General features: G+C 37.5%; 2 protein-coding genes across 2 annotated transcripts; both read right to left on the bottom strand.

Moving 5' to 3' along the window:
* Positions 1–1,496: 1,496 nt before the first annotated feature.
* LOC127250921 (uncharacterized) lies at positions 1,497–3,316 on the bottom strand. Its single transcript, XM_051274398.1, has 2 exons — positions 1,604–3,316; positions 1,497–1,514 (listed from the first exon to the last, which is right to left on the bottom strand). The coding sequence occupies exons 1-2, from the start codon at positions 3,314–3,316 to the stop codon at positions 1,497–1,499; spliced, it is 1,731 nt and encodes a 576-aa protein (XP_051130355.1).
* An 11,090-nt stretch (positions 3,317–14,406) lies between these two features.
* On the bottom strand, positions 14,407–16,268 carry LOC127250806 (uncharacterized). Its single transcript, XM_051274230.1, has 2 exons — positions 14,883–16,268; positions 14,407–14,744 (listed from the first exon to the last, which is right to left on the bottom strand). Exons 1-2 carry the CDS (start codon positions 15,195–15,197, stop codon positions 14,658–14,660), a joined length of 402 nt encoding a protein of 133 aa, XP_051130187.1. The 5' UTR covers positions 15,198–16,268; the 3' UTR covers positions 14,407–14,657.
* Between the last annotated feature and the right edge of the window lie 1,160 nt (positions 16,269–17,428).

Here is a 17,428-nt window from a genome sequence, read left to right as displayed (position 1 = left end):
TATGAAAGAATAGATCTGCAACATGAGATGCATCATTGGTTTTCTTACATGCAATGAAGTGTGCCATTTTTGAAAATCTATCAACCACGACAAAAATCGAATCATTTCCTCTCATAGACCTAGGCAATCCCATAACAAAATCCATTGAAATATCAGTCCATGGTGCTTCTGGAATAGGTAAGGGTGTGTATAGACCGTGTGGTTGTGCATGTGACTTTGCAATCTTACAAACAACACATTTATTCACATAAGACTCCACAACATGCTTCATTTTAGGCCAATCATAGTGTTCTTGCAATGCACCCAATGTCTTATCACGCCCAAAATGACCCATTAAACCTCCCTCATGTGCCTCAACCACTAACACATCACGAAGTGAACACCTAGGTACACACAAACGATTCACACGAAACAAATATCCATCGTGCAAATAATAATCACCAAAGCCATGCGTAGCACATTTTGCAAAGATATCAGAAAAATCAACATCATTCATATAAATATCTTTTATGAATGCAAATCCCATAAGCTTAGATTCTAACAAGGTTAGCAACTCGTACCTCCTTGATAGCGCATCAGCTACAACATTTTCCTTTCCTTTATTGTACTGAATCGAGTAAGGAAATGTGTCCACGAATGCTACCCATCTTGCATGCCGTTTGCTAAGCTTTTGTTGACTCTTTAAATGCTTTAATGATTCATGGTCAGTGTGAACAATGAATTCTTGTGATCGCAAATAGTGCTGCCATGTTTGAAGTGCACGAACCAACGAATACAATTCTCGTTCATACGTCGAATAGTTGAGGGCAGCCCCACTCAGCTTCTCACTGAAGTACGCAATCGGCTTCCTTCCTTGCATCAAAGCAGCTCCAATCCCAATTCCTGAGGCATCACATTCCAATTCAAATGGCTTAGTAAAATCCGGTAGAGCTAAAACAGGAGCGTTAGTAAGTTTTCTCTTAAGAAAATCGAAAGATGCTTGTTCAGAAACTCCCCAATCAAAGTGTTTATCTTTCTTTGTAAGCTCAGTCAGTGGTGCTGCAATGGAGCTAGAATCTCGCACAAAGCGGCGGTAAAAGCTTGCAAGTCCAAGGAAACTACGACCTTCCTTGATCGTTTTAGGTGTTGGCCAATCCCGAACAGCTTGTGTTTTAGCTTCATCCACACTTATCCCTTCAGCACCTACAACAAAACCAAGAAAAATACATTTTTCAACACAAAAGTCGCACTTCTTCGGGTTAGCATAAAGCTTTTCAGCTCTTAACACTTCCAAAACACTACGAATATGCTCTACATGTTCTTCCATTGATTTATTATAAATGAGAATATCATCAAAGTAAACCACAACAAACTTCCCTATGAAGGTACGTAATACATGATTCATTAACCGCATAAACGTACTTGGAGCATTCGTAAGACCAAGAGGCATGACTAACCACTCATATAAGCCGAACGTAGTTTTAAATGCAGTTTTCCATTCGTTACCTTCCCTCATTCTAATCTGATGATATCCACTTTTCAAATCAATTTTAGAAAAGTATTTTGACCCATGCAGTTCATCTAGCATATCATCTAAACGAGGGATAGGGTGTCGATACTTTACCATTATGGCATTTACGGCTCGACAATCGATGCACATCCTCCACCCGCCATCCTTCTTTGGGACAAGAAGAACCGGTACAGCACAAGGGCTTAGGCTTTTGAGAATCCAGCCTTTGTCAAGCAACTCATCCACTTGCTTACGTATTTCCTTGACTTCCTCTGGACTTGCCTTGTAAGCTGGACGATTTGGAATTGATGCACCTGGAATGAGATCCATCTGGTGCTCAATGCCCCGAATAGGTGGTAATCCTCCGGTTACTTCATCAGGAAACACATCTTGATATTCCTGCAAAAGAGAAGCAACATTGGGAGGGAGTTCCATTAGCTCTTGTTTAGACAAATAAACAGGTTTAATCAAAAGTAAATAAGAACTTCCCTCATGAACTTTCAAATTTTTTGCCTCTCTCAAGCTCACAAGCATTTTTCTTTCAAGCTCACTCTTGCGTTGTTCACTCACTTGCTCTCTTTTGTCACTCTTATTTTTTTCGCTCTCACTTTTCTCACTCCTATGCTCACCTTTTTCACTCTTATTTTTTTCACTCTTTTTTCTTTCTCTCTTTTCTTTGGCTTCTTCCAAAAATTGACGATCCATGTAGAGTTGGTCCTCATGGACATCCATTGGAGACAACGGCTTTAAACATATCTTTCTACTCTCAAACTCAAATGAGTATCTATTCAAATATCCATCATGATGAGCCTTTCTATCAAACTGCCATGGCCTTCCAAGTAATATGTGACAAGCTTGCATCGGTAGCACATCACAAACGACTTGATCCTCATAATTTTTTATCTTGATAGGAACCGTCACCTGCTTGTTCACATTCAAATCTCCGTAATTGCTAACCCACTGCAATTTGAATGGTTTGGGGTGGGGTGTTGTTAGCAAATTCAATTTTCGAACAGCAAGTTCACTTACAATATTTGTGCAACTCCCACTATCAATAATGAGGCTACACACTTTGCCTCCAATTATGCAACGAGTTTGAAAGAGATTTTCTCGTTGTTCCTCATCAAAGGTCCTTGACATAGTGCTTAAGGCTCGTAAGGTAACCAAACTCAAACCAACACCAGAATCAGAATCATCATCCGTGTTATTTTTCTCATCTACTCTTTGATCAACCCCCTCCTCATTTTCAGATTCCGTTTCGTATTCCCCAAACTTATTGAGGATCATCATTTTTTTGTTTGGGCATTGACTTGCAATGTGGCCTCGACCTTGACACTTGAAGCAAATGATATCTCGATTCCTCGGCTTCTCCGGATCAGCTCCAACATGCTTGTTCCGTGGCGTGTCATCCTTGATAATACCTTTTCCTTTACCGTATCCTTGACCCACTTGGGTTTTGTCATCCTTCTTGGTATAATTTGGTGTGAAGGGCTTCGTACCAAATGTTTTCTGTTTGCCCTTACGCTTCAATTGCTTCTCAATAGTAATAGCACGTTCCACCAATTCATCAATATCATCAAAATGATACAATCCCACTTTGTCAGCAATGTCTCGATTCAGCCACGTCAAGATCCTCGCTACCGTGGCTTGTTGACTATCTCGAACATCAGCCCGCATTAAAGTCACCTCCAAATCCTTGTAGAACTCATCGACTGTCCTATTTCCTTGCTTCATCGATTGCAGTTGAACATGCAATTCTTGCGTATACGAACTCGTCACAAATTTAGCTCGCATGACACGTGTCAACTCCTCCCATGTTTGAATCATCGGTGCTCCACCTCACCTTCGATTTAGGCAAATATTGTCCCACCAATGAATGGCATAATCTTTGAACTCGGAGACCGCAGCTCGGACTTTTTGTGGACCATCCAAATCTTGACAATCAAAGATCAGCTCAATCTTCCGCTCCCAATCAAGATATGCTTCTGAATCATATTTCCCGTAGAAATGTGGGATTTGGAATTTCATAGAACGAATTGGATCATTGTCATCTCTCCTATGTGCTCCTCGTCGTCCTCGAAGAGGAACATTGCTCTCTACTTCTCCATCATACTCAGTCATGTCACGATCATCTTCGAGAAGATCACGAACTCGTTCATGCCTTGGAGCATTCCCGGGTTGTCCTCGTCCTAGAGGTGGAATTCCAATGTGGGGACGTGGAGGGGCTGCATTCCCTTCTACTCTCGATGTTTCCAATTTATTTATTCGGGCATGGAGTCCCTCAACCTCATGTCGAAGTACCCTTTGTACTTCCACCATCATATCCTTCACGAACATTTTGGGGTCAAAACTTGATGCGGATGCCATATCATGTTCCTCGTCACTTTTCTCACCTGCCATATAAAATTATAGTGGAAATATATATATAGATGGTTAGATAAATGATTTCCTCACCCTCTCGTGTATACTCACGTAATGTACCTCTCCGTCTTACACACGCGCTCAAATTTCACGGTCCTTGGTAAGCCCCTTGAATTATAGCCAACTAAACTTCACGGAATATAGCCAATATAAATTGACGAGTGTACCCCAAGAAGCCAAACTCAACAATAGTAACGAACCAACAATGAAAGCACAATCGCAAGAAAACCGATATCCACAAATAAACAAATGGATACAATACTCAAAATCACAATGTATTTCAAAGAGGGGCTTTTCTTTCTTTTTTTTTTTTTTTTTTAAATTCTGCAGTATTTTTTATTTATTTTTTTCTGCAGTATTTTTTTTTTAATTTTCTGCAGTATTTTTTTTTAAATTTTCTGCAGTTTTTTTTTTGCAATATATATATATATATATTTGCCCAACAATGATAATGCTACTTACAAAAATTTAAATGATCTTAACATAATTTAAAAATATGAAATAAAGACTATTAATACTACCGGAATAAGAATTCCGACAAAAACGGGTTCTGATACCAAATTGATGACGCAGCCCAAGTAACTAAACTATACTAACCGATATTTAAAACTAAATTCAAATAAAAAAACTAAGTAAAAAAAAAAGATATTACCGGTGTCCGATTCCTCAATCGATCGAATGTGAACCCAAGCGTTGCCTAGACCCAACACCTCTAAACCAATGGAGACTCGAACGATTTGGCTAGAAACTCCGGTCGGTTTCGGAAGCCACGAACCCAAGGAATCAACCCAAGGACCCGATTTGAGAATGATACGCGCATGCAAGAGTAACCATCGCTCACACACTAATTCCAATTTAATGGAATAAAAAGAAACTTCAATTGATATAATTTTCAAGGTGTCTAACAAGTGAACCCAAGTGCCTTATTTATAGGGGAGGCTAGCTTGGAAAAAGACTCTACAACCAATGTGGGACAAAAATATATTATTTATATCCCATTAATTAAGTAAATAAGAGATGTCCAATTAATTAGATTGATGGGACCCACTTTATTAAATAAAATAAAACATCTCTTATCCCACATGGGTAATGATGTGAGTAGAAACTCCCATGGGTGTTATAAATTGTAGTCTTCAAGGGTGGATGCACTCCAATGTTGATAACGCTCTTCCCATTGGCCTCCATGCTTCAACTTTATGCATTTTATCCTCTTCCAAGTATAGAATTAATGTCATAACATTAGTTTGAAACTTCTTGGCACGGTTTTGAGTAATCGGACCGGGTGGTAGTGTAGGTTCATCGTCGCCTTTGACGACCTCGTCATATGACATAACATATCATGTGGTGGGCCAAAGTAATAGATATTCTAGAGTTAGTGCATAACTGATGACATGTGATATTCTATGTATTGTGATTGTTTTTATAAGCATTTTTTAAAATATGAGGAATGTCCAAGCAAAAAAAAAAATGTGTTAGAAGATATATGGAATAAATGTTACGCATAAGTGATATTCGATATTCCTACAGTTTGAGGAACATATTAATCACTAATGCGTACATGTGAACCATAGTTATTGATTACATGGCCTATAGAATATTGCATTCGTTTACCTGAATTTATATTAACAAAAATTACATTGATTAATATAGGTATTTAATTTTTATATAAAGTTCTTACAATTATTTTAAAAGTATGAAGTTATGTGCCTGGGGTATATTGAGTGTGACTCAATATATACTTATCTAATAAACAGGCTTTATCGTTGTGTATGAAAGTATTTATATTGTTATGTGGATATCAATTTGATAAATATGAGTATTTAAGCGATTATCAAAAATGTTTCATTGATTATGGCTAGATGAGACGGTTGTGGGTTGAATATATCATTGTTATTTCATCAAATATTAGTGTTTATTAATCATATCTATTGATCTCTTCATGTATTCAATGGTGGGTGAAAATATTACATAAGATAGATTTGACACAACATATCATATTGTGGATCATGGTAAGAAAAAATAGACAAATGAACAACTAACAATATGATAGAGATATCAACAAATACCTTCAGTACTTAAAAAATCACTCTATACGAGAAATAACATCATACAATATCATTTTCAGACACATACATGCCGAGTGTAATCCAAGAACTATAAAGAATTCTTTATCAGAAAAACTTATTTCAATTTCATAACCAATTCTAAATGTCTGATACTCGATTTCAAACATATTCACAATACCCACAACCGATGCCAATGTAGTTTTTTTTTTTTTTTTTTTTTCTGGACACTCTAGAAAATACCGAAACAGTGTAAATTGTAGAGCTTTTAACTGTTTGTCGTTCATCCAAACTTTAAGTTTAATTATGTTTGTATAGAAGAAATGTATCGAGAATTTGGAGGAAAGTTATTTGTATTCTTTTTCGGGTCTGCCATTATTCATGAGTATACCCAATACAAACACAAGTTTATGACATAACTATGAAGGTAAGTAATCTTCTATTTGAGGTATATAAATTAACAATCAAAACACATCAAAGGCAATGGGAGACACTCGTAAATAATATATAAAACAAACAAAATTCACTAATCGGTAAAATAGATACATCTATAACTAATCCTATGACAGAAACATCATCCAACACCTTAGTACTTAAAAAATCGTCCGACAAAAATAAGTTGATTATGTTATTCGAAAAATACAAGAAGCACCATCTGTCGACATTTAAATCATTTTACTGTGAATGTAAACACATAAAAATGCAAATGAAGGTACTTTTCTAAACAACAAGATCATTTATAATTTCAAACACATCAAAGTAACTCATACTTGACACGATGGTGTGATATAATGTCAAAGTAAAATGACCCGCCACTGAGGCTTCTACGAACCCAATCGAGACACAAATAAAATAGATCAAAGCATACCATGAACTCAAAATTTCAATCCTACAAAAAACATAAATTTAACTTAATTTTTCAAACTCCATTTTGAGAGGTCTTTTTCGACATTGCGAGCGGAAGCAGAGCTCTGGGCGGTGAATAGAGACTTCTGACGGCGGCAAAAGTTCCTATGGGGAAGCTCGGTGGTGATTACTTTGGTGGGGGGCTTCGACGGAAAAGAGCAACGTGCGAGGCGAATGAATTGGAAGAAATATAACATCAGCCACTTCAGATAATGGGTTCTATTAGAATTGTCTTATTTTTCAGTTAAATTTCTGTAACCGATTTTAATACGTAAGTAAAAATTTCAGGCACATGACTATGATATTTTCTTGGTACAACGAGATAATTTTGGAGTACATAATTAGATAATGTAGATTTACATAAAAATAACAAAAGTACACACAATATTCGTCATATTATATAGTAATTTCAAGGGCAAAATAGGTATCAGAGAGTCAAATAGTAATTGAAAATAAAAAATAGAGTGTAGTGCTAGTAGAAAACGAGAAGAGAATGAATTTGAATGTTTTTAAGTTGGAATTTAAAGTGCCCCGAAAAAAATGTTGGATAATTGGTTATTTTACAATCGATTATTTTGTGAGTGAAAATGCGATGGGCCGGTGAAGAAATAAATAAATATTATTTATTGTGTATGGGGTTTGGTTAATATTTTGGCTATTTTGCCTGTCTCAAAACAAACCAAATTGTGCAACCCCAAATTAAACTCGGGTATATGGCCTAAATCGCAATATTATTTGGATTAAATATTATCCGTTGGATAGATTTATTATAATCTCAAACGGAAGGTTTGAAATTAGAATAAATTACAATCGTTTCAAATGGAAGGTTTGAAATTAGAATAAATTACGATCATCACAAACGGAAGGTTTGTAATTAGAATCAACTACGACTGCTTCAAACGGAAAGTTTGAATTTATAAGTAATTACATCGATAATTAAGGTTGTAATTATGATCGTAACTGATCCCCTGCCATTTTGGCCGAGTGAAGACGCCTATATAAAGGGCCTCCCCCTTCATTCTAACAACCAACACAAATAATCCTCTCGTCCTTCTCTCCTCTTTTTTAACTTTTCGGCAGTCTCCTCACCTTAGTTCCTCTCTCGTTTTGTTCGCCGGAGCTCCAACGATTTGAGGTGCCACTCTCATTGGAAACGGAAACCGTATTATCTTTAGGTTAGAACGCATCCACCGGAGGCACTACCGAGACGTATCTAATTTTCGGAAAGAGGATCCCTCATCGACTCGGTTTCATATTTATTCTCGCAATACCCATATATTCTAACAATCGAAAATTAGATATTACCTTGCGAGAATGTCAACCCCTGCCGAAGTCGCCGCCGGAGCCACCGCCGGAGAAGTCGACGGAGCCGTCGCCAGAATCGCCGCCGAAAAAATCACCGGAACCGCCGCCGGAGGAACCACCGAAGCCGTTGCCGAAATCTCCGCCGGAGTCGCCACCGGAGATTTTGCCGGAAAATTTGCCGGATGAGTCGCCGGAATCTCTGTTGGAGCCGCCTTCGGAATCGCCACCGGAGATGTCTTCGGAAAAGTCGCCGGAGGAGTCTCCGGAACCGCAGACAAGATAGTAGCTCCTTCACTTGGGCCAATTTCCTTTATGGGCAGCCATTTGTTTTCTGGATTTGCCCTTGGGGGATTGGGGGATTTCCTGGGTTTGTGGCCGCACCCTCTGCTTCATTCGCGGCCCAAACTGTTGATCCTGGGCTTGGCTCACGGATGATGCCACATGTACAAGTTCCACAACCATTCACGGGAGTGGACTTTAAGAGGTGACGGGAGAAGATGCTCTTCTACCTGACTGGGTTTGTCATGTTCGTGTTGCATGATGGCCCAATCACCCCAGAGCCCGGTGCGGATTAGCAGTCGCATGTGAATTATGCATCGTTGGCACACGAAGACTACATGACAAGAAATACTATATTAGGTAGTCTCTCTAACTCTCTTTATAATGTATCTTGCAAAATAAAGAGTGCGAAAGGGTTGTGGGATGCCCTTGAGAAAAAATATAAGTCCGAGAATGCCGGGTCTAAAATGTTTGTTGTGGCCCGGTTTATGGACTATAAGATGGTAGATGGCAAGTCTGTTGTCGAACAAGTGGAAGAATTTCAACATATTGTTCACTCCCTTATCGACGAGGAAATGCCACTGCCAGAAAAGTTCATCACGGATGTGATGATCAAGAAATTGCCCCCGAGTTGGAGCAGCTTCAAGCATAGGCTGAAGTATGAGCTAAAGCAAGTGGGGCTTGAAGATCTGATTGTCCGAATCCGGATAGAGGAAGACAACATAAAGCAGCACAGGGTTAAAAGTGGAGATATTGCCAAAGCCAACTTGGTCGGAGATCCCACCAAAAAACGTGCACGCGCAACTCAAACGGACAAGGGCAAAGCCAAACAGTCCAAGTTTACAGGTAACTGTTTTAATTGTGGTAAAACAAGACACCAGGTTAAGGACTGCAAGACACCAAAAAATAAGAAGCCAAGTTCTCAATTGGTCGAGACGAGCCACCGGACTGATCGCGATCTCAATAGTGACGACCTTGTCGCTGTTGTGTACGAAACAAATAATGTGGATAGTCTGAGAGCTTGGTATATTGACACCGGAGCAACCTGCCATGTTTTCTCCGACAAAACAAACTTCTCGACCTACAAGGAGATCGAAGGGAGGAAGCTACACATGGGAAATCATGCAATTTCTGAGGTCCAAGGCGTAAGGAACGTGGTGCTGAAGATGACCTCTGGCAAAGAACTAACCTTGAAAGATGTCCTGCATGTCCAGACATTCGGAAAAATCTCGTCTCAGGATTGCTACTAATTAGGCATGGTTTTAAACTTGTCTTTGTAGCAGATAAATTTATATTATACAAAAAACGAGATGTTCCTACTAGGGGTTATCTTACAAATGGGTTGTTCAAATTGAATGTAATGGCCGTGCGCCGAGCACCACCTACTGACAATAAAAATGTTGCTTCTTCTTTGTACTTGATTGAGTGTTCTAATTTATGGCATTGCAGACTAGGTCATGTAAACCTAAATCCTATAAAAAGATTAATAAATATGAATTTACTAAATATAAAAGAGGTAAACACTCAAAACAAATGTGAATTTTGCGCGGAGGCGAAAATGGCAAAATTACCTTTCCCGTCTGTCGAAAGGAAGACTACGCCATTAGAGTTAATTCACACAGATGTATGTGATTTTAAATTTGTGTAAACTAGAGGTGGAAAAAAATATTTCATCACCTTTATCGATGATTGCACAAAGTATTGTTATCTTTACCTATTAAGGGAAAAGAGCGAAGCAATCGAGGCCTTCAAGAACTTCAAAACCGAGGCAGAAAATCAACTTGACTGTAAAATCAAGACAGTTCGAAGTGATAGAGGAGACGAATATGTGGCCCCGTTCGAAGAATTATGTAACGAAAGTGGCATAATTCATCAGACAACGGCTCCATATTCACCTCAATCAAACGGCGTTGCCGAACGCAAAAATCGAACACCTAAGGAAATGATAAATGCCTTGTTGATAAGTTCAGGACTTCCCCAAAACCTGTGGGGGGAGGCAGTACTGACTGTAAATTATATCCTGAACAAGATTTCACTTAAGGGTAAGGATGTCACCTCTTACGAACTATGGAAAGGCAAGAAACGCACATACAAATACTTCAAAGTGTGGGGGTGCCTAGCAAAAGTGGAAGTTCCGCCTCCCAAGCAAGTCGCTATTGACCCAAAAATGGTAGATTGCATACTAAACAGTAGTGCTTATCGTTTCATAGTTCACAAATCGTAAATCCCTGGGATGACCGAGGGAATTATGATAGAATCAAGGAATGCTACATTCTTTGAACATATCTACCCTTGTAAGGAACGGATGCAGTCAAATCCAAAATCCGTAGATGAAGAACTACGTGGCGTAAAAAGACAAATGACCAATAGCCCTGATCAAGAGGCTTCAGAGCCTAAACGTAGCAAAAGGACAAGGGTCGAGAAACCCTTTGGTTCGGATTTTGTTACGTATATGTTAGAAAATGATCCAACAACGATCAATGAAGCACTATCCAGTCCTGATGCTCCTTTTTGGAAGGAAGCAATAGATAGTGAAATAGACTCTATAATGCATAATAACACTTGGGTGTTATCTGACCTACCCGAAGGTTGCAAACCACTAGGGTGTAAATGGGTTTTGAAAAAAAAAACTCAAGGCTGATGGGTCTATTAACAAATACAAAGCCCGTCTCGTAGTAAAAGGCTACAGACAAACTGAAGCGTTTGACTTCTTCGACACATATTCACCGGTAACCAGGATAACATCCATTCGAATACTTCTTTCGATTGCGTCTTTGAACAATCTTGAGATTCACCAAATGGATGTGAAGACTGCTTTTTTAAATGGTGAATTAAAAGAAGAAGTATATATGGAACAACCGGAAGGATATGTTGTTTCTGGCCAAGAGAAAAAGGTGTGCAGACTGATAAAGTCTTTGTACGGGCTGAAACAAGCACCTTAACAATGGCATTTGAGATTTGATAACGTTGTGTTATCAAATGGTTCAAAATAAACGAGTGTGACAAATGTGTTTACATCAAAGAAACACCTTCCGATTTTATCATAATATGTCTATATGTAGACGACCTACTAATCATGGCTAAAAAGGTCAGTCTGATCAATGAGGTTAAATGCATGTTGAGTCGTAACTTCGCCATGAAAGACTTGGGGTTTGCCGACGTCATCCTTGGAATGAAGATTCTAAGACAAGACGAAGGTATTGTTCTGACTCAGTCTCACTATGTGGAAAAGATACTGAGAAAATTCAATGTCTACGAAAACACTCCAGTGAAAACCCCAATGGACCTCACCGTACACTTGAGCAATAATAGGGGAGACCCCGTAGCTCAAGAAGACTATGCCAAAATCATTGGAAGCCTAATGTACTTAAGAAATTGTACAAGGCCTGACCTGAGTTGCTTTGTAAACAAGCTGAGTCAATACACTAGCAACCCTAGTCATGAACACTGGAAAGCGCTAGTAAGAGTATTAAGTTATCTTAAATTTACTCTGAATTTTGGTATACACTACGCGAAATATCCACCGGTACTCGAAGGGTACTGCGATGCCAATTGGATATCCGATGCAAAAGACTCACTGTCTACAAGTGGATATGTATTTACGATCGGAGAAGGAGCTATCTCGTGGAAATCCACAAAATAGACATGCATTGCACAATCCACAATGGAATCGGAGTTCATCGTCTTGGACAAAGCTGACGAAGAAGCCAAATGGCTGAAGAATTTCATGTATGATATTTCATACTGGACTAAACCAGTACTTTCCGTAATGATTCACTGCGATAGCCAACCTACAATAGCAAGGGCTAATAATGGAATTTATAACGGTAAATCCCGACATATCCGACGTAGACATAACACTGTAAGACATTTGATCACCAGTGGGGTTTTGACTATTGAATATGTAAAATCAATAGAAAACCTAGCGGATCCGCTAACCAAAGGGTTGCAGAGAGATCAAATGTACAAACTGCTAAAGGGAATGAGTTTGAAATCCACAAGATAGAGACAATTACAGTGGTAACCCAACCAAATCACTTGGAAATCCCAAACCTTGGTTCAATGGGAAAACTAAATTGTAAGAGTCCGGCTCTAACACTCAATACAATTTCCTGAAAAAGCAATGAGTGTTATAATGTGCAAAAGTGGTGAGGTTGAGTCAATGACTCTTAATGATCCTAAAGGTGTGAGTTAGATACTTTGATATAGGATTACCTATATAAGTGTGAAGTGTGGGCCGCTTCAAATGAAACACTTATGAATCTAAAGACGTGAGAACAAAGTTGAGACTGAGATAGCGACACATCAATATTATTGACTAAGTGCACGCAGAGGTGGAACAGTTCAATGCATCACGTCAACTGGGTCACCAGTATACTCTGTAATGTTGACTATGAAAGGTTCAAAGTAAAAAACTACATGTCCTGATGTGTCAATGTCTAACAGGGATTGAACTAGGCTTCTGTCATTTATGGGCATTTTCACTCATGTGGGGGATTGTTGGATAATCGGTTATTTTGCAATCGATTATTTTGTGAGTGAAAATGCGGGCCGGTGTACCAAATTAATTATATTAGAAATAAATAAATATTATTTATTGTGTATGGAATTTTGTTAATATTTTGGCTATTTTGCCTGTTTCGAGACAAACCAAATTGTGCAACCCCAAATTAAACCCGGGTATATGGCCTAAGTCGCAATATTATTTGGATAAAATATTATCCGTTGGATAGATTTATTATAATCTCAAACGGAATGTTTGAAATTAGAATAAATTGCAATTATTTCAAATAGAAGGTTTGAAATTAGAATAAATTACGATCGTCACAAACGGAAGGTTTGTAATTAGAATCAATTACGACTGCTTCAAACCGAAGGTTTGAATTTATAATTAATTACATTGATAATTAAGATCGTAATTATGATCGTAATTTGATGTCCTAACATTTTGACCGAGTGGAGACGCCTACACAAAGGGCCTCCCCATTCGTTCTAACAACCAACACAAACAATCCTCTAGTCCTTCTTTTATCTCTTCCAACTTTTCGGAAACCTCTCCAGCTTAGTTTTTTTCTCGTTTTATTCGCCGGAGCTCCAACAAATATAACTACACTCTCATTGACTCGGTTTCATATTTATTATCGCAATACCCATATATTCCAACAAAAAAAAAATTAATATATAAAAATATTTTACAAAATAAAATTATTTTACATATTGATTGCAAAAGCCTTCCCGAACCGCCGCCCGTTGCCATACCTACAAAATGATGGAAATACAAACCCCATACCGTACCTCTCGCATACAAAGGATGCTTTGCCACTTGAGCCACACTAATCGGTTTTATTATTATTATTATTGTTTTTTTCCAGAATCTGGGCTTCGGATTTCTCAGAGGAGGGCGATGGATGATTCGATGAATACCTTTGCGAGGTTCAGTTCAAAATTTGGGTAGTGGCGGGGCTGGAATGTGCTGGCGGTGGGAGGATGACCGGGAAATGGCGGCGTGTCACTCAATCAGCGCTCGATGCAGTTATAACTTTCGAAACTCATTTGATTTTACGCCACCGAATAGCATCCCGCTGCGCGGCCGCATTGGGGATTGTCCACCGGAGAACGATGCCTTCCGCCGCAAAATGGTGATATTCTATCATTAAATTCCCGGCTCTGTTTGCCTTTCCAATAAATTTTCATTTCTATTTATGCGAACAATAGTTGCAATTCTGATTTGGAGACTGACAAATTAGCGAAATTAGTGATTACATCTTGATATGTAAATCTCGATTCTCAAATTTTGGATGGCTGAGCTCTCTCCAATACCGTCAATCAATTGCCCGGGGCCGTTTCTTAATGCTTCTTTCGTTTTTGTTCTTATGTTCAACAGTTTGTTAATTAAAATGACGATTCCATTTCCATTTCCATCTATTTTCATTGGATGCTTTAGATAGCTAATTTGAAAGGATCAAATTCCATGGACTGAGAATTAATGAAGCACAAACTGGTAGGAGTGCGTACTAGTTTTGACCATTGTCTTTGGATACATCAACGACTTTTGCAGTTTGTATGATGTTTGAGCATCATACAAGCAGTACATTCTTTAAATGGGAATTAGATATCGAGATCATAACATGAAAATTATTGAAGTGACCACACTAGTGATTAGGAGCACCACATACAGGTATGTGAGCTTTTCCTTACTTGAACTTGACCCCACTTTCGAAAACTTGGCGCATGAGATCATAATGCACTTCTCCTGGGCAACCGCCTTTCCGGTAATTACCCTGAAACATATACATTTAAGTTCATAAGTTTCTGATATTCCATACACATTAAGTCTATAATTTTGTCCCATTGCTTGGCATAGACTGAAAATTAGATTACTAGTGAAATGGCATGAAAAAAGGATCAAACATTTTTACCTTGTAATGTGCACGCAGGTGTTTCTCATTGCCATAAACTATATTGTCTTCCACATCCCAGTGAATCCCCTTTTGGCTCAACAGTTTTGAGAACTCATGGTATCTTTTCTTAAGGGTTTTTATTTTGGACTTTAGATAACGATCTGAAAACATTGGGCCGTATAGTGGGCCGACTACTGTCCGTAATCTCCGGTTCACATACAGCTGGCTTTCTTGTCTGAAAGTTGAACCAGGTGTGTATCCTCTTTCAATCTCCTCTGCCAGAAACTGTAGGAAAAAGAACTCGCCTCCTCTATATGAATCTAGGTTGCCCATCCTTTAAAAAGTAACAAGATAATGTCTATAAGAATTTAGATGTCAGTGCAGTTAGGTATTAAAATAACATCAAATGCAGCAAACACATGAAAATTGAAATGACTTTTTTTCTTGGCTCTCAGCATTTGTTGCCCAAATATCCATTTGAAGCCATTTCTGACTTCCAAAGTTTGATCACGGTGTAATTTACTGTGTAGCTTTAGCCCATTACAATTGCTATGTGAGATTCATGATCACCCGTGTGATTTCAATTTTCTGCAAAGTGATTTCCTAGTGTAGATTGAGGCTATCTTTTGTCTTATTTTATGGTTCTAGTGCAAAACAATGTTGTGTTCTCTTATTACAGAAAATGCTCTCAGGGTTGGAAAAAACATGAATAGCTATATCTCCTCAAATTACTCTGCAAGATACTTGGCCCAGTTTAAAACTGTCTTTTTTACTCTAATAAACTTGTGTTTTAACTATGATTTTGAGCATCACTTCTAGATGTCAACATCTCAAACAAATGGTAACAATCTTGATGAAATCATAATAACAAATAACAATGAGTCGATTATAGATGTAAAGCTCCTAAGGCATGTAAACATTTCTACTTAATATTATTTGAAGCCAACATAGAAATGAGAGGAGATATAAAGATATTAATCACTCCATTGAAGCGATTTCAATCTAAATGTACAGAAACTCTAGAAAAATGTAAGAGTGTTACTAACCTTTTCTGATATAAGGTTTCCGGTTGCCGGAGTGAAGTGTAGCCCTGAAACAGGTAAAGGAAATATGAAATAGCCTGACCGCCTGAGTAGTAATTGCTGTTGCAGTTGAGCAGTACACCTCGTTTTCATCGACCTATTTAAAGTTCATATTTTTCATTTCTTTCTTTTCTGTACTTGCTGCAAAATGAGATTATGTGAATATAATTACATGTTAGTATGTTACAGCCTGTCATAATTTGTAGATTCCCACCCACCCCCACTGAGAAATCTATATGGGTTAAATTCTTGTATATATTGAGACATTAGGTAATTTTACATGAAACCTTTAACCTGTGATTACATGAATTCAATCACCGTGACAAGCCATTAATAAATTTATTCTATTCTTCATAATATACATGATTCAAATGCTTAAAGAGGTTGAGAAATCAATTTATTTTGGTGTACAATCTTAGGATAATGAATTTAAAAATTCATTTTTTTTGTTTTTTTTTATTTGGTAATAAATATGAGAATGAGTGAACATTGAGAAATTGCATTATATTCTTAATGGATTTGAATTACTAATCTTAACTTAAATTAATTTAACTATTTTTTTGAGTAAATAGCATGACATCCCTTGTTGTCATATAAATATAAGTAACATAGTTTTAATTTAAAGTGTAACAATTCTTATATTATAGAAATTGTTGCATGAAATACCCTTGTAATATTAAAAGCATGATATTTCATCCAACAATTTTGAGAACTTAAAGGGGTATTTGGCTATAATATTTTAATAGTGTTTTACAATACTTCAAATATTCAATATTATGTGGGATTTTATTCTTCTTACTTTTTTTCTTCTTAGTAGAGCCAAAAGGTTAGATTAGCATCATCCAGTGTTTGGATCTTCCTTGAATCTAGAGATGTATGCTCGTAAGTCATCCTCTGCCAATGTGGGAAAGTGGTTTTTACAACAGGTGAAAGGAAGTTGTGATCATTGTTAAGAATTTCTAAGAACAATGCACATACCAGACTATTATACATTTAGATTTTATGGTTCTTTCTGAATTTTTTTCATAGTATCTGAGTATGTTTCACAAAATTAGCAATGTACAGTGAACATAAAAAACTTGTGGAAAAATATTGTAGATTAAATATTATGTTTCCAACGGTAATTATGCCATGTTACTGAAAATAGAGAAAACATAGGTTTAGTTTCTATATTAGCTAAAAAGATAAGGGAATTAGTATTACAAGCTGCGGTTTCCTCTCTATTTGCCATAGATAAACACATAAAAAACAATTCCTAAATCTACACACCTTAGAGATAAATTAATCTTTGTATATATGTGCAAATGTTCTAAGATTCAATAATTTGTTCATTAAACAATATCATTACACGCTAGTACATTTTCACATGTATGTACAGGGCATGTTTCAATTATGTGATGGGATAATAGTTCTTTGAGCTATTTTCTTTCTTATTTCATATGCTAAATAGCTTAAACCCTAGAATTAATTATATCTTTATAT

The sequence above is a fragment of the Andrographis paniculata genome, unplaced genomic scaffold, assembly GCF_009805555.1.
Source record: "Andrographis paniculata isolate CXL003 unplaced genomic scaffold, ASM980555v1 Contig38END, whole genome shotgun sequence".
Taxonomy (NCBI): Eukaryota; Viridiplantae; Streptophyta; class Magnoliopsida; order Lamiales; family Acanthaceae; genus Andrographis; species Andrographis paniculata.
The sequence above is the reverse complement of the archived record's forward strand: the minus strand, read 5'-3'. Positions and strand labels throughout refer to the sequence as shown.

What these genes read in the sequence shown, in the direction of transcription:
- LOC127250921 (XM_051274398.1), bottom strand. Translation starts at nt 3,316, where the DNA reads ATGATTCAAACATGGGAGGAGTTGACACGTGTCATGCGAGCTAAATTT.
- LOC127250806 (XM_051274230.1), bottom strand. Translation starts at nt 15,197, where the DNA reads ATGGGCAACCTAGATTCATATAGAGGAGGCGAGTTCTTTTTCCTACAG. An exon ending in ACCTGCGTGCACATTACAAG is followed by an intron (nt 14,745 to 14,882) that starts GTAAAAATGTTT and finishes TATATGTTTCAG; the next exon opens with GGTAATTACCGGAAAGGCGG.